This window comes from Struthio camelus, chromosome 2, assembly GCF_040807025.1.
Source record: "Struthio camelus isolate bStrCam1 chromosome 2, bStrCam1.hap1, whole genome shotgun sequence".
Classification (NCBI taxonomy): Eukaryota; Metazoa; Chordata; class Aves; order Struthioniformes; family Struthionidae; genus Struthio; species Struthio camelus.
This window is the reverse complement of record NC_090943.1, coordinates 12,292,241-12,314,777: the sequence shown is the minus strand read 5'-3', so window position 1 is coordinate 12,314,777 and position 22,537 is coordinate 12,292,241. Positions and strand designations below refer to the sequence as shown.

The window sequence follows — 22,537 nt, the reverse complement described above, 5'->3', positions numbered from 1 at the left end:
TTTCCCTATGCATGGAGTCTCTTTTTCTCAGTTAGAACCGAGAAGATAAAGGATTGTAAAACACAAAAAACATGGTATTAGACAGAATCAACAGATCACAATTAGGATCATGAAAGGTACCATAAAAACATTTAGCAATAAACAACATGTCCTGAGAGGTTTGTAATCACAGAATCACAGAATCGTTTAGGTTGGAAGGGACCTCTGGAGATCATCTAGTCCAACCTCCCTGTTCAAGCAGGGTCACCTAGAGCATATTGCCCAGGATCACATCCAGACGGGTTTTGAATATCTCCAGAGAAGGAGACTCCACTACCTCTCTGGGCAACCTGTTCCAATGCTCTGTCACCCTCACAGTGAAGAAGTTTTTCCTCAGCTTCAGATGGAACTTCCTGTGGTTCAGTTTCTGCCCATTGCCTCTTGTCCTATTGCTGGCCACCATGGAGAAGAGGCTGGCCTCATCCTCTTGACACTCCCCCTTCAGATACTTGTACACGTTGATGAGATCACCTCTCAGTCTTCTCTTCTCCAGGCTCAACAGGCCCAGCTCTCTCAGCCTTTCCTTGTAAGAGGGTTGCTCCCTCCCCTAATCATCTTTGTAGCCCTCCGCTGGACTCTCTCCAGGAGCGCCATGGCTCTCTTGTACTGGGGAGCCCAGAACTGGACACAGTACTCCAGGGGAGGCCTCCCCAGGGCTGAGTAGAGGGACAGGATCACCTCCCTCGTCCTGCTGGCAACACTCTGCCTAATGCACCCCAGGAGACCATTGGCCTTCTTGGCCACAAGGGCATACTGCTGGCTCATGTTTAACTTGTTGTCCACCAGGACTCCCAGGGCCTTCTCTGCAGAGCTACTTTCCAGCAGGTCAACCCCCAGCCTGTACTGCTGCATGGGGTTACTCCTGCCTAGGTGCAGGACCTTGCACTTGCCTTTGTTGAACTTCATGAGGTTCCTCTCTGCCCAGCTCTCCAGCCTGTCCAGGTCCCTCTGAATGGCAGCACAGTCTTGTGGTGTGTTAGCCTCTCCTCCCAGTTTAGTATCATCAGCAAACTTGCTGAGGGTGCCCTCTGTCCCTTCCTCCAGGTCATTGATGAATACATTGAACAAGACTGGACCCAGGACTGACCCCTGGGGGACACCACTAGCCACAGGCCTCCAACTTGACTCTGCGCCATTCACCACAACCCTCTGAGCTCGGCCATCCAGCCAGTTCTCAATCCACCTCACTGTCCACTTATCTAGCCCACACTTCCTGAGCTTACCTAGGAGGATGTGATGGGAGACAGTGTCAAAAGCCTTGCTGAAGTCCAGGGAGACAACATCCATTGCTCTCCCCTCATCTACCCAGCCAGTCATTCCGTCATAGAAGGCTATCAGATTGGTCAAGCATGATTTCCCTTGGGTGAATCCATGCTGACTACTCCTGATCACCTTCTTGTCCTCCACATGCTTAGTGATGACCTCCAGGAGGAGCTGTTCCATCACCTTTCCAGGCATGGAGGTGAGGCTGACAGGCCTGGAGTTTCCTGGCTCCTCCTTCTTGCCCTTTTGGAAGACTGGCGTGACATTGGCTTTCTTCCAGTCCTCAGGCACCTCTCCTGATCTCCAGGACCTTTCCAAGATGATGGAGAGTGGCCTAGCGATAACATCCGCCAGCTCCCTCAGCACTCGTGGGTGCATCCCATCGGGGCCCATGGATTTATGGATGTCAAGTTTGGACAAAAGATCTCTAACTTGATCCTCCTCGACCAAGGGAGAGTCTTCCTTTCTCCAGCCTTCCTCTCCTGTCTCCAAGGTCTGGAATTCCTGAGGACTGGCCTTAGCAGTGAAGACTGAAGCAAAGGCAGCATTCAGTAACTCTGCCTTCTCTGTATCCTTCGTCACCAGGGCACCCGCCCCATTCAGCAGTGGGCCCACGTTTTCCCTAGTCTTCCTCTTGCTATTGCTGTATTTGAAGAACCCCTTCTTGCTGTCCTTGACATCCCTTGCCAGATTTAATTCCAACTGGGCCTTAGCCGCCTTTGTCACATCCCTGCACACTCTGACAACGTCCCTGTATTCCTCCCCAGTGGCCTGTCCCCTTTTCCACATTCTGTGTACTTCCTTCTTCTGCTGGAGTTTTGCCAGGAGTTCCTTGCTCATCCATGCAGGTCTCCTGCCCGCTTTGCTGGACTTCTTCCTCAGAGGGATGCACTGCTCTTGAGCCTGGAGGAGGTGATACTTGGATATTAACCAGCTCTCCTGGACCCCTCTTCCTTCTAGGGCCCTACCCCATGAGATTCCCCTAAGTAGGTCCCTGAAGAGGCCAAAGTCAGCTCTCCTCAAGTCCAGCGTTGCAATCCTACTCATTGCCCTGCTCCCTCCTCAGAGGATCCTGAACTCCACTATCTCATGGTCACTGCAGCCAAGGCTGCCCCCAACCTTCACCTCTCCAACTAGACCTTCTTTGTTTGTTAGTACAAGGTCTAGCAATGCACCTCTCCTCGTTGGCGTCTCCACCACCTGGGTCAAGAAATGATCATCAATGCTCTGCAGGAACCTCTTTGACTGTTTGTGCCTAGCTGTGCTGTCTTGCCAACAGATGTCAGGGTGGTTGAAGTCCCCCATGAGAACCAAGGTCTGTGATCGTGAGGCTACTTCCAGCTGTCGGTAGAAGGCCTCATCGATGACTTCCTCCTGGTCAGGTGGCCTGTAGTAAACCCCCACAACAGTGTCACCCATGTTAGCCTGCCCTTTAATCCTTACCCATAGGCTCTCAACCTGCTCTTCACCCACCCCGAGGCAGAGCGCCATACATTCTAGCTGCTCCCTCACATAAAGAGCAACTCCACTTCCTGGCCTGTCTTTCCTAAAAAGCACATAGCCATCCATGACAGCATCCCAGTCATGTGAACTATCCCACCATGTCTCTGTCACTGCAATGAGATCATGGCCCTGCGACCGCACACAGATCTCTAACTCTTCCTGTTATTCCCCATGCTGCGTGCATTGGTATACAGGCATTTCAGAGAGCCAGTCAAGCATGCAGGCTTCCCAGGAGAGGTGCAAGAGGATCCTCCATAGCCATGTTGCATGCTGTCTTCCCTGGCTGCATGCACCCTCCGGAGGCATCCTGACTTGAGCGGTCTTTTACTGACTCTCCTGCCACTATACCACTCCCCTTCCCCCATCTTGCCTAGTTTAAAGCCCTCCTTACCAGGCTGGCCAATCTGTTGGCAATCCAAATAGAAAAGATAACGGCTGAGAGCAGCTTCATGCAAGTGGGAAGCTGAAGCACGGAGAGCTGTAGCGCTTTGCCTGGCGTGGCGTAATGGGTGTGAGCCGAGGCCAAGAAGACTGAATTCTCTGGAGTCGCAGTCCACTGCGTTAACTTGAAATAGTGGTGGATTGTTCTTTTCATGATGGACAAATTTAATTTATACAAATTGAATATAATTTACAAAGAATGAAAGCTGAACATTTTAATGTACTTTACGGTTGAAAGTGGAGACATAAACATGGGACTTTCTTTTCCATATTCCCATAGGCTAAACTTACTATTACTTTTTTTTAATCTCTGAAGCTTTGAATATCCCTTTTCTGAATTTCTGACTCATTTTAATTCCTTTTCAACTTTCTGAACTATCTTAAATTCATTTTTAACCTTTTCTGCTTCTTTAATCAGCCATCTGAAGGATAGGAAGCTGTTTTCTTTTGGCCTCAGCGAATCTGGGACACAAAGTGTAATCTGGGTCTATAGTGAACAACAGTCTTTGCATTAAAGGAAGTGATTTAGTGCTAATTCTTTAACTGAACTTGTTGACTGTAGAATTAAGATTAAGCTTTCCTAAAAATATGTTCTAGACGTAGAGAAGTTTTAAGGGTTGTTCATTTTGTTGCCTAAAGGTTGCCTCTATCCAAAAACTCCTTTTTTCAGTCTCACTTATCTTTATCATTATCTGAATATATCATGTGATGTGAAGTAAACCGCTTTGAGGAAATCAGCATGCTGCAGGGAAACTCTTCTTTGTTATTTAAATTTCCTCTTCAGCATAAGTGTTCAGCTATACCATTTTCCTCCCTATTCTGAGCTATTTGTGTTGGGTATTTTGTCTTGGAAGGTAGAGCTTATGTTCTTCTTGGATGCATATTTCCCTTTTTGGATAGAATGAGCTCACTGACTTGTAAATTCTGGAATAGTTTATATGGAAATATTTTATGTAAAGATATTTTTAGTAAAGAGAAGATGTGTTGAAAGACCTGAGTGTCAAAGAGCCCTGACCCCAGGTCAGGGTCCCACTCTTATCTACAGTCCCCATCTTTGCTATTGCTACAGAAAATCCAAACAGGCTACATCAGCACTTTCTCACCAGCAGTCCTACCCAGGCACCATCTCAACATTAGAGAGGGATATATGTCTGATAGATGTTTACACATTGCAGTAATTCCTGGGCATTTCAAACAGAACTAGGAAATCTCTGTGCTGTGGGTTTTGTCTGCACAAGTGTGCATGTGGTGTCTGGCATGATATGCCCTGCAGTTAGATTTTTTGGCTAAAATGTCCAATTAAATAGGATTTTTTTTTCACTAGAAAAGACCATTTTCTCAAAATTGGAAGAGTCAATTTTGACAGATCATTTTCAGTTTAGGGAAAAAAAAGAAATGGTGAAATGGCTCAAAATGGTGAAAACATCCTATTTTAACTTTCTGAATTTTTATTTGATGGTGATTAAAACATTTTTCATTTGAAGAGTTAATAAACTTACACTTAAAAAAAAACTAAGCATAAATAACGTATTTTTCTGACCTGCAACATTGTTTTCAGATTCAGTTCACAGCTTATTTCCATATTTCAGCTTTTTGTTCCAGTTTAGTAAACAATACTGTTTGAAACATCAGTTTCTTGCAGGATAAGAAAGTATGCCCTCTCTACCCACAAGGTCTACTTTTAATGTAAAATGACAGTCCGCAAGAAATCGTAGGAAGTAGAGCTCGAATGAAACTGAAGATACTATCCACTCTGTCTTTCTGCCGCAGAAAGGCTACGGGCAAGGAGGGGACTTAGCAGATGTACATTGACGTTTTGTGTGGGTGTGTATATACATATATGTATATACACATGTACACACACACACACACACATACATATATGTGCGTATATATAGTATATTTGCAATATATGTTAGACTCTACCTGCATCATCTGAAGGAAAGTAGCGTGCAGAATAGCTGGTATTAAAGAAATCAGAAAGCCGGACTTCCAAGCTGGCATGATTGCAAGGCAACGCGATGTGAGATCAACAGATCACTGCAGGAAGGGGGAAGAAGGAAAAGCGAGGGTCTGCGGGTCAGACAGGGAAATAAGATCTTGTGAGGTGGAAGATGGGGTGTTTCATCGCACAGCCTGGTCAGCAGCAAGGGGTGCTCGCCCGCTGCAAGGAGATGCAGGGCAGCTACCAGAACTAAGCTGTGAGAACGGCTCTAAAGGAAAGAGGAAAGTTAACGATAAGTTTTTTTTGGCCAAGCGGTAGGGTAAAAGGGAAACTGTTTGGCCGAGATACATTTAGAAAGAGAAGAAACCCCAGCAACTATTTGAAATTGTACGTGGCGAATGAATTAGAAATAGCAAGAGAAGGCTAAGCTCATACCGAACATGACAGCAAAAAGGTGTGAGTAAATACACACGCTGAAATATGTTTAACTGAGAAATAAACTCTGCCGGGAAGTGGAAGAAGCCCCATCGTTTGAAATATTGGTAACAAGCGCAGACAAAGCACTAGAAAATACACTGCAGGGAACAGTCTTTTTTTGGCAGGGAGCGAGACTCGGGTGACGTTTGAGCTTCTTTCCATCTCTGTTAGACTCACAGAATCCAAAGTCTTTCTCAGTGCAACAGCAGAGCCACATTTGAAGGTTTTTCCCGGTTTTGGTGTCTTAACAGTGATTAGTACAAGTCTGCGTGCTCCAGACCCTTCAGATTCTCAGAGCAATATTTAATAGCTCCCCTGACAAACCGTTAAGTGGTGAGAATACGAGCAAGCTGTGGAATACATTTTGGAAAGTTTTCATCACTGACATACCAAATAGAAAAAGGAGCCTGAGTAAAATTTGCAGCTTCCAGTTAGATAGTTGGGCAGAAAGACATTGTTGCTGTATTTTAATATCCCCTTTCCTATATGGTACTTGCTGTGCCAGCTAGTTACAGCTTGCCAATTTTCATTCTGAAGTCAGATTTCAGTCCTACTTTTCTATGGTAAGAGTATGATTTAGAGGAGATGAAATCTGTCCAATATATTAAATTGTAGCAAGAAAAGAACTTTAGCACATATCAGTGTTGTAGCTGCTTTCCCTAGCAAATCCCTTTGACCAGGCTTTGCAGTGCAGGCAGCTTTCTGAACTGTACAGCACCAGCTAGAGATTTTGTGTAAGAAAAAAGATTAATTGTTAGGCATCAGTGAAGAAAATTCTGCAAATTAGACTGCCCTGCATTATACTATCTAAATACTGCAGGTTCACTGTATATCGTCATTGCTCGTAGCTTTGTAATAGTGCAATAATTCTTAAACACCTCCCCTCCCTGTCCCTGTGAGGCAAGCTGGTGGGAGAGAAACTGTGTTTTCGCTGCCTTTGGTCCCTCCTTTGTGGTCTCCCTCTCTCAGCCGCCAACCACCAGAAGGTGCAAAAGTGGCTTTCATGCCCAAAGGCAGCTTTTTTTCTCCCATCCACTTGATTTTTCAGGCTGTTTGGCCAGGCTGGCTCTGCTGCCATGTTCTGCTCGTAGCACGGCGTGAGGGCAGGAGAAAGCAGCAGGGAGGGCTCTGTGTTGTGAGAGACCGTTTTCGCTCCCAACACAGAACGGCTGGCGAGCTGCACAGAAAGAGGACTTGCCCTTTCTTCAGCTCCGATGCCTGGGAGCACTTTCAGCCCATTTACGAATTGTAAATCCGGAGCAAGTTTACCAATATTGCCCTAAGAAGGCTCGAGCAGCCCCGGTTTGCTTTGCCAGTACCACCCGTGTGGTGGAGAGGCTGCATTTTCCAAGGGTCTGGTGAGCCCTGTGCTCTGCCTTTTTACCCGGCCGGCCACAGCAGACTTGGCTAATGATGCTACGCACTCGAGAGGGAGAGGGAAGAAGTTTTCAATCCTCTCTGCTGTCTGTGTTTGTCAGTGGAAAAATGTAAATCTCTCAGGGGAAGAGTGGGAACAATTGAATTATTTTATGATGAGGCACAGTAAAACTCATTTTAAAAATTATTGCATAATGTCCGTAATTTATTCACAGAAATAGTCCCAGCAGAGCTAATAAGACTATTATGCACTTAAAATTAAGTATGCACATAGGAGTCAGTAACATCAGAATCTACTGTTGTACTTCTATTTTTTAAAATCTCTTTGTGGAAATATATCTTTCCTTTCTTTATCATTTCAGAGTTGTTAGAGGTTTAACAGCATGTTCCCAAATGTATTGTGAGATTTGCAGGAGCAGGCCGAAACTTTTTTTAAATGGAGTCTAAGGGTTTGAGCACTAACAGAGCAGAAAATCCAAAGGAAATGTAATGTTTCCTATTTTTGGTGTACTGACGTGATAATTCTATAGGGATGGAAGGAGAAAAGCACATAGCGGGAGAAGAATTTTAACAGAATCAGAAACTGAGAAATTGCACCTTCTGGATCTTCATGTGCTCAAAAACCAGATGAGCTTAGTGGAAAGAGATGGAGAAAGGAACTAGAAAAATATGCTGGTAATAATAACTAGGTGGGAGACACGAATGCTGAACGAAAAGAGGAGAGAGGTGGTCAAATTTATGAAAGTTGATTCGTTTCCAGTAGTCACTTCATTGACTATTAAATGTACAGCTTTATTATATGTAATTTCTACTAGGCTTGGAATTTAGCAACACTTCATTGAGGCGTATCTTAATAACAGGAAGGGAGGAAAGGCCAGCAGGATCTCCGGAAAACTGGACAGCTCTGACACACTCCTCGCCTGCCCCAGGAATTTTTTGCTAGTGGTACCAAAACAGAATTCTTTTTAAACCACTGCTCTCATTCAAATGAAGCGTTTCCCGACTCTTGTTACACCATCTTTGTTACCACCATGTGTTCCTGTGGTTTTGAAATTGTCCCTTTTTTTACAACTAAAGTGTTTGACAAATGTTTGTAAATAATATATCGGGTAACTGTCCGTTAAAGGGGATGTTGAGTGCTCTAGACAATGAATAGTTCCTCTGCAAAGAACAGCTACCTATCTGCAAATACATGCCTAAAGATTGCAGAGGTTGTTTGGAAGAGCTCAGTCAAACACTTTTTCTATTTCTACACCAATATGGATTTTATAAGACAAAAACATGTGTAAACAGATAGAAATATAAGCATTAAACCAGTAACTGGTTTTTGCAGTACTTAGTATTTTCAGTATGCATGGAGTTACTTTTTAAAGCGTTTACTGTATCCTCTTAAATGCCCATGAATTGGCTTGCCATTTGAAGAGCACTGCAGGTGCAGTGTCTATAGACATACCCTTATGGAGTAGCATTACGTTAGCCATGTGCATGATCCTCAGCATGATGCTCGTGTGGCCTGGGTTTCAACTGCCCCAGGCCTGTCGCCCCTGGGTGAACCGGGCAGACGGGTGTTGCAGCTGCACTGCCGTTGCTGGTGGTGCCCTACTGCTCTGCAGTTGCTGGAGAGTCCAACCAAAACCTCCACGCTAAACGGGAGCCTGTGCCTGTAACACAGCAGAAGCTTAAGAGAGTAATACAGTATAAAACAAGAGCAGGACAAAATTCAAGGTTACACACAGGTAGGAATGAGTACTTCCGGCTCTGTCCGGGGTTTTGTGGCAGTCAAATGAACATTGCAGCGTGGTTCCTGATATGCACCGTGCATGAAAGCAGCTCAGGCTGCAGCTGCCTAAGCATAGTTGCTGCCTGTAAGACCCCTTGGAGGGCACTTGACATCCATTTCTTCTCAGAAGGACTTGGACAAGTAGTCTGAAACTGCTGGGTATTTGGGTTGTCTCTCTCTCGCTGTTAGTGTGGAGAAACTGCTCGCTGATCTGCAGTGCCTCCAGGTGTAGCCCTGCCCAGTCCATCAAGGCTGAGAGACTCCCCAGAAGACCAGAGAAAGCGCTATTCAGTGTTCCTGCCTTGACCTCGGCAGTCTCAGCTTTTATAGATGACTTTTGGAGCAAAGAAATAATAATAATAAAAGATCTTTTTCTGTCTTCTTTACCTTTAGGGGCTGAAATTGCCAAAGCTTTGTTCTTCTCCAAAGAGCCCTTTAGCTGAGGTCTGTCTCTGTCTCATCCCTCCTTTCCCAAACTGTGCTAGTCCATGTATTAAAAATACCAAAAACCTCAGAACAGTCCTAAAAAAGACCTGTCATGACTGCTGCTAGCCCACTGCAGTTTTATGGTCAGTTTAACCTGAGCCATCAGAGAGACTTCTACCCATCTGCTCCCAGTTACACCTTCCTGTGCCCCCTTTTGCACTAGTGCTTCATCTTTATCTTTTTACAGAACTATTTTTTGGCTATCTAGCTCAGTTGTTTTTCTTTCTAATCACATAGCTGCCCAAAACCTAGTGCTGGCACAAGGGAGGTGCTGGAATCCCACAGCTGAGGGAAAGAAAGGGGTAGGAAAAGCACTTTTGGTGGAAGCACAGAGGATTATGAAAGTACACCAGTAGTTGGCAGTGTAAGGTTTGCACAGGTTTTTAGCGCTTTTAAGTTATCTTGCTTAGGGTACACAAATAGCTATTTATTGCCAAAAATTTCTTCAGCAGCTATTAGCTGAGCTCATCAGACCTTTTAGGACTTCACAGTCTCTGTCATTCCAGCCAGTGGCCTATTTTTCAGAAGTTAAATAAGGGAATTCCTTCCAGACCGTTATGCCACTGAAGGAGAGCTGCCGTTTCTGTTCCTTTAGTGGGAAAGTACGTTATCTTACAAAGGAAGTGAACGGACCAAAAAGTCACCCTCAGAACAGGGGTCTGACTCCAACAGTAATCACATTTTTCATTTAATGATTGCTTTTGACTGATTAAATTGTTTATCAAACACCATCCTCTGAAAATAATTAAAATGTTGCAAATGCAGATTTCAAGCTGGGGCCTGATTATGAACTGTGTAGATATGATTTTGATTTTATTAGCTACTCATGGAATGCAGTTGCTCACTCAGCTCACATGCTCTTGTTTTCTTGCCCTGACATTTATGATGTTCTTGTGGGAAATCAGTATTTTAAATCCCTTTTGTTGTGAATAAATTTGACCATGGACCTCTATTTACAAAGTCTATCAAAAATAAATAAAAGGCAGCAAATACATTTGAAGAATTTAATATTTAAGAAAATGTTCACACACATCTTTTCTTCATTATTTTCCCAGTCATAAGTCTTGACTAAGATTAAATACAGGGCCTGATTATGTTCTACAGGATGTAAGCTTCATCTCTTCCAAAAATAACATTCGGCTCTGCAGCTATTAACTTTTCCTTTTAGAAATAAATGTTAATAAAAAGCAAATAAATGCAACCGTGTATTATGCGTATGCTTTTTAAATATGTTTTACAGAGTTCGTTTAGTAGAAAGAGGATCTCCACATAGTTTGCCCCTCATGGAATCTGGAAAAGTAAGTACTGAAAGAAGATTTGAACACATCTTTTGTGGTAGATATTTTCTGTAAATTTCCATTTGTGTTCATTTTTAAAGTAAATGTAGTGTTCAGAAGGGCTTTATCAGTCATGCAGCCTGAAGACTTGTCTTCTTTCCTAATGGAGTTACGGCACAATGGCAGTATTACTGATTTATTGACGCTCTCTCCAAAGCAAAGCCTCCTTCTCTTATGCAGGAATCATTTCCCACTAATAAGAAGGAATTTCATCCTCCTCGCCTCACTCTTGAAAAGAGCAACATATACAGCATTAGTAAAGGGATTTTATCCATGTCTTAGCCATGCCTCCATCCATGTGCCTCCATTGACAACTGGACTGAGATCACTAACGTTTTACTCATAGTCCTCGGATCATCTTCAGGGGGATGTTTAGCGGATTGCGTCTTTGTGGGACAGGCTGCGAGAGCCATAGATGGGCCCTCAGAGACCCAGTCGGTCCTCCCAGCTCTGCTGCTGGCTGACTGCGTGCCCATGCACTTGTGATGGAGCTCCACTGCTGAGCGCGCTCTGCCTGTGGGACGAGGAGGTACCACAGCTACTGTGCCGAGCCACTGAGGCAGTCCTGGCTCACTGACTGCCCTTGACACTCTGACTACTCATCTACAGCTTCCTAATTTTATCTTTGCAAACAGTCATAGTCACTGGATGCTCCCTTTTGTACTCCAGGGTTTACATCTGCCCACCACTGTGGTGTTTGAATGGCCATTGCATGAAGTCACTGGCAAGGACCACGTTCTTAAAAGATTTCATGGTGTCCTTGGCTTTTTGTTTCAGGCCGAATTTTCACATGGATAGGGGTTTTTCAACAAACTATTTCTTCTAGTGTGTACTATCAGAGCAGCTTGAAGTCTTTTGATAGGGTTTTTGTAGTGTAGATGAACATTTGATTTCTGAGGAATTTTTAATGACAGAACACCTTTTACAAAGAGCTTTTGCAGCATTTCCCAATTATCTCAAAATTTATTACATTTATTGACTGTTTTAACTTTTTATAAGTCTACTTTAATTTTTAAGGATATCTACCAGTTTCTTATGAAAAATGGAGGGGAATCAGCATACAATTGCATAAGTAGGTATCATCTGTTTCCTCACTGTCTCATTTTCTCCTTCAATAGATCCTCCCAGGAGTACGTATCATTATTGCTAATCCAGAAACAAAGGGACCGTTAGGAGATTCTCATCTTGGTGAGGTGAGTCCTGAAAACTTACCTTTGTATACTCTGAACTAAATTGCTGGAATAAGCTCTCCTCGTGTATGGTTAATATATGTATGTTTCCCCTAACACATATTATTAAATGCTAGATTAAGAAAACTATAAGTGACACAGACCTTTATAATGTATAAAGTTTACAGCAAGATATTTATATCACGATGAAGATTTTTATTAACATACTTGATAAATACTGACAACAACTTGAGTTTATATAAAATTTGAAAAAAAAAATCTGCTGTTTTCAACTACATTTTCTACTTTGTCCTTGACTAATTCTGATGAAAACTTACATGAAAAAATAACTCTATTGATTAGTCTAATTTCAGCTAGATGGGGTTCTAATGTTATTCTCTTTACAATCATTGTGCTTCAATGCACTAAAGTACTCTCATTAACCGAAATGAGCAAGGCTATCTATTTTTCCAATTTATTTTATGTTTCGAGAGAGTGAAAAAAACTTAAAATGTTTGCTCTCAGTGAGCAATTAAAGATCTAACTAACAAAATAATTTGCTTAGTCATAATTAAAATTACAGTCTATCTGGTTGGTATTCATAGGGGATGCCCTGCTGGGGTAAATGCACTGAACCTAGAGTGGGGGACTAGGGAATGAGTGCTGTGGTCTGTGGGCTCTGCTGCAAATTGCCGTTACCCAAGCAGCCGTCGGTTAGGCAAGCCATTCGAGGAGTCTGTGCAGCCACAGGGCAGCCAGAGGCCGAAGGCCGTGGTGAAGGTGTCCCTGCTTGCACGCAGTTGCGAAGCCGGTGTCCCCCTCCAACAGGCACCGCTCTGACTGGCACTCTGATTTCAGGGGTGTTAAATAAGGGTTTCAGCTGTGCCTGAAACTGGGTCAGTTTCTGTTTCAGAAATAGTGTTAAAAGACATTATAGTATTATCTACAATGGCTAAAAATGTTTGCATCAAGAATTTTCAATAATGCTTCATTCTGGAAAGCTGTTTTAATTAATACCAGTATAATTGCTTTTAACTTAGATATGGGTTCACAGCACTCACAATGCCAGTGGGTATTTCACCATATATGGAGATGAATCTTTGCAATCAGATCATTTTAATTCAAGACTCAGCTTTGGAGACACACAGACTATTTGGGCTCGAACTGGCTATCTGGGGTTCCTGAGAAGAACAGAACTTACAGACGCAAACGGAGGTAAGAGGTTTCTTGTCATCTACCCAAAGTCTGTGCACCTAATTTGGACAGTGGTAGCAAAGCTGTGGGTTGTTCTGAGGCTGACGCACTCTGTCTCTTAGCCTGCCTCAGATACCTTCAGATATCAGCCTCAGATACCTTCATTCTGTAAAGTCTGTATGCCTCCAAAAAACCCTTTGTTACAACAATCAGAAAATAAACCAATGGGTAAGTTTTGCTGATTGAAACTCTTAGTTGCTTTCCCCTTGCCATAACATAGGCGCTTATATATTCTATAGGGAGTATAAATTCCCTCAACCAGTGATTTTTTGACACTGTTAATGTGCCCTGCGCTTAAGCCTCAAAAATATGAAATATTTTTAAAATGTCATAGTTTCTCTCTTTCTTTGTTGTCAGAGCTGCAGGAATACATTCATATGTATGCAAAAAGCCTTGTTGTGAATCTAAGCCCTGTCCTTTCTGTGAAGACCACCTTCTTTGATAATTCCTGTCTTACAAAGTTATTAATAGAAGCTGTCCATTTCTTGACTTCCTCTGTCTTTAAATCTGCAGGGGAAGGTTACCAAAATTTAATACAAGCAGTAGGCTGCAAAAGAAGCTACAGATTGTTTGGTTTTCTGTCAGGGAACTATAGGACTTTGCTTTTTGTTTTTATGACGTTTCTTATCTTGGGTACACATGTAAGCAAACAAGTACTGCCAGATGCACAAAGTCAGTGAAAGTCTCTGCCTGGGAAAAACGCTACTTTACCATTACTTTTGCAGAACGCAGTGTCATGAGCAGAGGCTGGCTGAGGTGGTAGCCGAGGTTATGGGCAAAGTATCGTTTCCAGTGATGCTACAGCCACTTACGGGAGTGATCCCAGAGTCACTGTGTCGGTGCAATTAGGATACAAACTACTCAGCCAAAGAGTGAATTCATCAAATCTGAAAGCATTTTAGTAATTACTCTGGATTACGACTGCTTTCTGTGTCCTTTTGTTAACATCTTCCTGAAGAGATTTAATTTCAGTTGCGTAGGCTTTTCTCATTTCATAATAACTCAGCCTTGGGAAAATACGTGATTCTCTGAGGATATCACAGCTTTAGTGTTCAAATGGCTTAAATCTTCCTCTGGCAAAGAGCTGCTAAGCCTCCATTTTCCTGCCATTTTTAGCTTCTTGTTGCGAAAGTTCTCTGTCCTGTATTACTGGTTGAGGTAGTATTGCCATTGCATTACCGCCATGCAACTATCTGAACTAATTATGTAAACTGCCAGTTATCTGCTCTTACATCTATTAGCAAATATTATTTCCTTCATGGATGACAAAAAGTAGCTTATCAGCCTAATATCTTTTTAAAAGTCTCATTTCAGCCTCATTTATTTCTGAAGTCAATAAGACTTCATACTAAGAGAATTATTCTTCCATGCTTGCCATTTGTCTTAATGAGCGTTTTGACATCTAGTATGGAACACTTATTTCTAGTTTACAGATAAACACGTTTGTGATCTTAAGCATCCGTGTTGAAATTGTTAAAGCTATTGCAAGAAATTATTTTATAGTGGTAGGGCCAAGTACATCCTTTGTCCTTCACAAGAAAGAGAGAGAAACAGGGAATCTGTTGTCTACTTAAGGAGCCTTAAAAGAGGAGTCTGTTCCTCGTCCGCTCTTGAGAGAAACAGGCATTTGTCCCGCTATCTTTGGGTAAAGACATCTGTTTCTCTTCTTCACATCGGAAAAGTGTTCTGTGTTCCTGTCTTCTGCTTTCTGCTATACATTGCATTGCGGTAATGCAGAATGTTCATTTGTTTGGAAATCACTTCAAGGTTTCAGAAATTCAAGGATAATATATGTGTTATATTTATTTTACTTATTTATTCATGTGAACATTTCTGTAATTTAATGTACTGGAGAATAAGATCATTATGTTTTTTTTTTTCCTTACAACTAGAACGGCATGATGCACTTTATGTTGTGGGTGCATTAGATGAAGCCATGGAGTTACGAGGGATGAGGTATCATCCGATCGATATTGAGACCTCCGTAATTAGAGCACACAAGAGCATCACAGAATGGTAAGGATTATATAACAGCGTGGCTCTTATATAAAGCTGAAGTATCTGTAACGTCTGGGGTTTTGCTTGGACATTGCAATTGATCCAGGAAATGGTCTGTCAGGATGTTCACAGAATTTATAGCTCAGCTGTAAATATGTCTTTAGGTTGAAACTTCTCACATGCAGATTTAATCAGGAAGTGCTGCTAAGATCATTCTGTATGTTTCTTTTTCTGTGTTTTTAAGTATGCATGAAGGATTAAAGATTTAATTAGAGAGAGCCAAGCAGCTCTCAGGTAAGTCAGTAGCTATTCCTCAGAGTTCTAGACGTATATTCTGGTAAGAACAAACAAACTGGCATAAGTGCAAGCTTTAAGAGCCTTATTAGAAGGAGCAAGCAAGCAAACATTAAAAATAAATGAACATACTAATAAACTTTATTAGTGAACATATTGTTAATTTTGAATTGGCTATTAATAAATCAAGAAGTGATCAAGGTCACAATGGAAACTGAATCAGTAAATCAATGAGTTAATAATGGTGTTGTCTTAATCAATGTATTATATCATCAGATGCACACAGCAGGTAATCATTTCTTTAAGCTGACAAAGGAACAAATTGCTTTTCATTATTCTTGTGTCAGAAGACTGAAGCAGGTAGTTGTTTTGTTGTGATCTAACCCCAGCTCAGCTCCTTTCCTTTCATCCAAAAAAGCCACTGTCTCAACAGTCAGAGCGATTTAGCTAGTACGAGCTGTGACTATCTGTTTTTCTATTCAGTCCTGGCTGCAAGGTGCAACCTGGAGCAGTAAACTTAATAATGAAGCGCAGAGACCATATTGATTTCTTTAGTCAAAATTCTTTGCTTTCTTCTTAAAAATCTATTAAGACATTAATTGCTTGGCTGACTGTAACTGAGGTTCTGTCTTGTTGCAGCCTCCACAAAGCATCAGCATTGCTAGTACGGTCTCATCACTGTCAAGGCAGGCATTAGACAGGGTGGAGGATACTCAAGTGCTCATGTAGACCAGTACAAACACTAAGGATACTGTGAAATTCTCCTTTAAAACCTGTCAGATCAATATCAGCAGTAGATGAACTCTTCAGATCAAGCTGTTTAGAGACAGCGCTGTTATAAGACAGCCACAGATTTTAAGGTGAAACATATAGCAGGACTGGAGGAAGAAGGAAATTCATAAATTCCCTTGTGCAGCAGTACCCATTTGTCAGAGATTTTTATGTCCTCAGAGTGTGAGCTCATGAGCACACACTGCTGAGTGGGATAGCGGCAGCTGCAAAGGGTTAGGGTAAGCTGGGGTAAGAGAAGGGCCACTGGATTTCTGCAAGGAGGTAGTTTACGTGCAGCTACTTCTCAGTGCCTTAACTCTATGCGGTATTTGGATGATGAAAGTACAAGGCACATACAAGGAGAGAGGTTTCAGAATACATTATGTGATACTATTACTACCTCTTGCCCAAAGAGACAGCCAAAATTGAAGGTCTTCAGAGTTGTTATTTCCAGTAAGAGAAATTGCTGATGAATATTCTCTGAGATGCTCTGAGAGATGTTTCTCTGATATGGTCCTTGCAGAAAAGGGACACACGCTAGTTCAGACCAACACCATCTGTTCTGCTTACGCTTCCCAGCCTTTTCCTAACCAGTGGTCTGCCTAATGGCCTTCTTCAGCCACCATCATGGAGTTTTTATTCACAGTGCTTGTCCTGACTGTCCTTGATTTTTCTCACTTAACTTCTGTTTCAACTTTTGCGTCCTTCACTTGTCTTTGGCAAACACCCCTTGAACAGTAGCCAGTAAAATCTCTCTTTTCATGTATACTGTGTACATGCCTTTATTTGGGATGGTGGCATAAGTCTCTGTTTCTGTTGGAGGCCGCTGTTGTTTAGTTATGATGGTCCATTAGGGATTTAACTGCATTGATAGCTGTTGCAAACAAAAAGTACTGGGTATTTCCAGTCAACAGATTCCAAAAATAGCCTCAGCTTCAAAGAAACACATGTTCATTTTGAGACATATAACTCAGTTAAGGGAAACAGTGACTTGAGTGGATATAAGGTCCTGCTTTGCAATTTCTGTTCTTGAACCTCTGGCCTAAAGGTCATTTAATTTTTTTTTTTTTTAATATTAAATTATTTTATTATCGACAATTTTTAGCAGCATAAAATCGACAACTTTAACTCTGGACATCTTGTGTCTTAACATGTAACAAGCAAAAGAATGACACACAGTCCATTTCTATTGCAATGTCTAACTAGGCCATGAATTTTCAAAAGTGTTTTTAGTAGTGCAGTATACCTTTAGAAATAATGTATGTGTATGTAATTGAATTAATGCACAGTGTTGGCTCATTTAAACCCTTGAAAGAAGAACAGGACGTAACTTCTTTGATTTGGAAGGAAGTGTTTTTCTCTCTGCCTGTAATGACAAAATAGGTAAATCTACACAAAACATTCGAAGAAAGTTATTATGGCCCTATTTCACTGGAGGTGTTTCAACAACCTCCTTGCTGTTCCTGAAGTATTCAGTGTAATGGAAGCAGCAGGAGAAGCCGATCCCAGGTCAGTGCGCTCTCAGTGCATTGGCTGTGCTGCATCTTTTGAGCGTGACTCTGTGATTTTTGAGAAAGTGCAGCCGTCTTGGGTCCCTATTTTTTTCTCACAGCTAGAAGGGTAGTATATTCATAAGAGACACTTGCTGGCCAACTCTCAACTGGTGGGAACATAGAAGGCAGTCTTTGCTTGTACTTACAGCGGTCACCAGTGAGTTGTAATCATGATTAGTAAAATGATTTTTAAATAAGATGGAGACCGTCTTAGGAGTGTCAGTGACTCTAGGAATTGATGGCAGCTTCATGAAGGTGTAAGGGATCAGTCTTTTGGACTCAGACACACCACCTCCCCGTAAGCCATATTTCAGACACCTACTCCTCAATCTTGCCATTAGTTTCTTTGCCAGGTAACAAGCTAACAGTATTTTAAAGCATGCCTTCAAGTGCTAACCAATATTTTAATGAAACTTCCCAGGCTTTTTCGATAAAATACATGTAATATTAATTTAGATGTTTGTACAGCAATCCATCAAAATTCTAGGACTTCGCTGGAGACAATCACCTGTGCAGGCAGCTACTTCATTTTGTTAGTATTCAGCATCGATCAAAACTTACTAGACCTTCCTCAAAAACATAATTACAAATTAAAATTAGTTTCATAGCAGCACCAAGTCAAAAGGAGGCTGCACAGCTTTCGTTTGACTACCCATTAATTTTCCAAGTCAATAGTCACAAAAGAATTTAATCAAACAACACTTCAGTGGGATCTGAAAATGAAATAAATTTTTTTTAAAAGTACTTTTCTTCTTAAATCTACTCTTTCAAGCATCAGCATATTTTTATAGCTAATTTCTGGGCAAAGATGTGTTACCAAAGTGCAGGGTTTTTCAGAATTCTCTTTGTAGACTAAAACAGTGCACGTTTGCCTCAGTCAAGCATTGACCTTAGAGTAAGTAGCTCTTTTTTGAAGTTAGCTTATATATGTAATATACTGCAGCTTTCAGATGCTCCTTATGCTTAAGATAGTTCTAGAAAATTATCCCCCGATTTTACAAGGCAAAGAAGGATAGAGCACAGCCTTGACATAGCAGTTGTGTGTGTAGGCTATTGCTACTTATGTGATGGAGTAGGTTAGAGCAAGAAATAGCGATAGTCCATCTGTCTGCCTCTTGTGGCTTCCGAGTCCTGCTGACCTCCTGCGAGACTACGGAGATGTCTGAGAGCTGGAGTGGAAGAAGGAGGGAGGGAGGGAAAAATACACCGGATTTTCCTTCCAGTCTTTCCTTACAGTCTCCCATATGTGGAAAGACAATTTCTTCAATATCTGGCTTTAGAATGGAACCAGGCTGTTTCTTGCTGGCTCCTTATATGACAGGCAATGCTTAGACTCAAGTTTCTGTTTAGCTGAACGTTTAAAATTACAGCAATATTAAAGTGTGGGCTATTGAGGCTGGGTCTTTGCCACGGCTGTTGAAAGAAACAGTGTGCAAAGTGGACTGAAACCAGTAAAGAGAGCTAATACTACTTTTTCTTTCATTTCAGTGCGGTGTTTACTTGGACAAATTTATTGGTCGTTGTAGTTGAGCTGGATGGATCAGAGCAAGAAGCCTTGGACCTGGTTCCTCTGGTCACCAATGTGGTCCTTGAGGAACACTATCTGATTGTAGGGGTGGTAGTGGTTGTGGACATTGGTGTAATTCCTATCAACTCCCGTGGAGAGAAACAACGTATGCACCTACGAGACGGATTTTTGGCAGACCAGCTAGATCCCATCTATGTGGCCTACAACATGTAGTCTTGTACCTTAAAGCTTCCATGGACTTTACTATAGATGTATAAAATTTTTTGGTGTCCACTAAAAAAAACGTGCAGATAAGATGCTGACACTCATCAGAATGGAACTGTTTCTATTACGACTTTTCAAAACAGTCACGATTGGCAGGAAATAAAATGTGAAATGTTTTATTTTACCACTAAATTTTAGAACAGAAGGACTATGGGGTAAGGCCCTTCAGTTTGTTGGAAAAGCCCATTTTAAACTTTTTTTTTTTTTTTTTTTTGCTTATTGGACATTACTGCTTTCTGAGTCAATGTGGCTTTGTATTTTATGTTAAGTAAGCTGAAGTAGATTTTTTTTTATTCTGCCCTCCAAATGGATTCTTTTTAAACAATTTACATACTAATACAAAGACTTGTTGTGTTCATTTGTTTTAATATGTCATAAAAAGCTGATGAATACAGATCCGTTACTAATTTAAGCCATTTTAGATTCCCACATGTTAAGAAACTACGTAGTGGTACGAGGAGAATACCCAAAGCAGCACCTTCCAATTTGAACTCTAGCGGCTTTCTGTCAGAGATGCTGAAAGCAACAAAGGCCAAAGAGCCTTTGCTGTTGGCATTAGAATGGAAGAAATTTATAAATAAGGTGTATTTCGGCAATGAACTTGCAAATATCTTTGTACTAAACTAAAAAGATAAAGTAAGTAAGTTAACTACTTCTTCTGTAATTATGTACAAAACGTTTAATTTATTTTGATCTCTTTAGAAGTATAAAAGAGAAAAAACATTCAAGAATATTAAACTCTTGAAATGTTTGCTAATATAAAAACAAAGTGTTGTATTATCTTGAGTGGATAGTATCACATCAAATATATATATATGAAATATAAATTCACTAATGACAAAAGATTTTAAAGTTTAAAATGCAGTACTTGTCACTTGCATGGTGTCTCCCACTGTAGATAATCAAATGTTACTCACAAATTTTTTGAAAAAAGCAATCCTGGATTGCTAAGTATCCCTGTCTAAAAGAATCCTCTAGATACCAGCAAGTGGAATTATTGCTGCCTTTAAGGCAGTGAATGAATTTAAAACTAAAAATGCACTACAATAATTTTTTTTTTCTTTGCCATGGAGGCAACAATAAATATTCGTGCTGGCATGTGCATACACTTGTTAGACTTAGAAAAGGCAGGTTGAGGAATAGCACTGTTGTCTAGCTGCAGAACTTTGTTGCACAATTTTTTCATTGTTTTAGTTGGTGTTTTTATTGCTGTAAGGAAAAGTTTTGGGGTTATTTGCACAGAGTTATCAATTTGCCTCTCAGCTAGATCACATAGCTTGGTGGCCAATGCATCCAGTTTACATTTGCAGAAAACGATTGTTTCGATGGTCTTTAATTTATTCCTTAACAGAGAGGAGTGTACAGTCACTACAACTGATTTGGCACAAATCGTGCATCTGCTAACTAGTCCCTAAACCAATTAAAAAAACAGAGGAACTGAACTGCCTGTGTTAAAGAACGGCGTCCCGTGGTCTCCCACCTGAGGCCATCCGTGGGAGAAGAGTAGGAAAACATGCGTCACAGCTGCCTTCATTTTACTACCTTTGGATAAAAGAGAGGTTTGATTTCCCAGTTCTGTCGTCTTCCCTGCAGCCCTTTTCTTTTAAACTTTCCAGTTCCTTCATGTGGTTATAACTGAATTGACCTATTTGTGAGCAAGAGTGGGATTTACCAGCTGCAGTCCAAGAATGCTTTTCTTAGTGTCCAAAATACGTTCATGTGCTGGCTCTCATTACCGGATATGCATGACTAAGATCGTTGCAGGGCAAATGTAATCATGCTCATAACACGTACAAGGGACGTATTTTGTCTGTACAACCAAAGGACCCCTGCTAATGATAGTTTTGTTTGGCTTCTGAGTCTCAGTGCTGGTTGTTTAAAATCTTTTTAAAAGGTAGAGACATTTTAGTCTGCATGTACAGTACGGAGCATCTTACCACGTCAGCCTTGTTTTGTTTCAGACCATCCTTTCCGACTTCACTGTCCTGTGAATATCCCTAGTCATGCTCTGAAGACCAACCCTATATTTTGTCAGATTCATTTTCTGCTCCCTAAAAAGAATAAAATCTGTTCTTAATGGCAAGTTGTTGTAAGGTTTCAGACAAGATGTTGATTGATTACAAACATAATTGCAGTGTGTGAACTAACTTGTGAAGTCCCGCTATCACTGATTTCAGTACTGCGAAACAAATTCATCTGTCATTTAAGGCCTCGCTTTAACCTTCACGAAGTCAACTTTGCATTTGTAGAGAAAAAAAGACCTGCAATGCAGTTGTGAAACGCAGTTAATAACAGCTCTCTTCTGCAACCTGTCATCTGTGGGTGTTAAATTCTGAGTTAAGCGAAATGATAAACTGAGTTTCTGGTTTTGTTGTGCAAGCAAAAGGAAGGAAACATTTAAGCACCATCAGACTGAGCAATAAAGAAGGATTGTTCTGTATTAGAAATTGTACTGTAGATAAACCATTCATGAGAATGTATAAAATGTTTGTCTTGTGACCTTGTGCTTTTGAAGTCAGACAAAACCATGTAATCAACTCGATGCACATGCACAAAAAAGAGGGTACACAATGAACATTTAAACACAAAACTAATCAAACAGGAGCAGATTCCTCATGGTGCTTGTTTATTATATATATTTAATCCTGCTTGACACTTTACCCAAGGGAAGACTGTCCCTTTTATCAGTTGAATGTTAGCAGCGTTATTTCATAGAGTGTGGTGACTGGTTAGAGAAATTCATGTAACTCAGCCAATCACAGTTTCAAACAAAAATTTTTATGTGCAAAGGACAGCAACCTTCTTGTATGTTAAACCACCAGTACGCTTTGTACATCTGTGATAACGCCTGTTTTATATTCAAATGAACAAATAAAAGCTTTTATTTTTGTTGCTCTGAAAATATCAGTTTCTTAATTAGTCACCTACAAATGAGCTTCCTAGAGCTGCATGAGCTCTGTGGAGAAACACTGATAGCTATACTGTAATTTTATTTTGTTTACCTCTCTTGTTGCATAATTTATTAGTACAAATCATGATACTTTTAACAATGTTTAAA

At 41.2% G+C, this 22,537-nt stretch overlaps 1 protein-coding gene across 7 annotated transcripts in view; it reads left to right on the top strand.

Annotated features, from left to right (window-relative positions):
- The window catches only part of DIP2C (disco interacting protein 2 homolog C), a 337,417-nt gene extending 314,880 nt beyond the window's left edge, over positions 1-22,537 (top strand). For all 7 annotated transcript variants that reach the window (XM_068934312.1, XM_068934308.1, XM_068934309.1 and 4 more), the window contains 5 exons: positions 10,552-10,609; positions 11,767-11,841; positions 12,858-13,032; positions 14,964-15,087; positions 19,176-22,537. In XM_068934312.1, the coding sequence (XP_068790413.1) occupies positions 10,552-10,609; positions 11,767-11,841; positions 12,858-13,032; positions 14,964-15,087; positions 19,176-19,428 (685 nt within the window). In that variant the 3' untranslated portion in view covers positions 19,429-22,537. The remainder of the gene's footprint in view (positions 1-10,551; positions 10,610-11,766; positions 11,842-12,857; positions 13,033-14,963; positions 15,088-19,175) is intronic.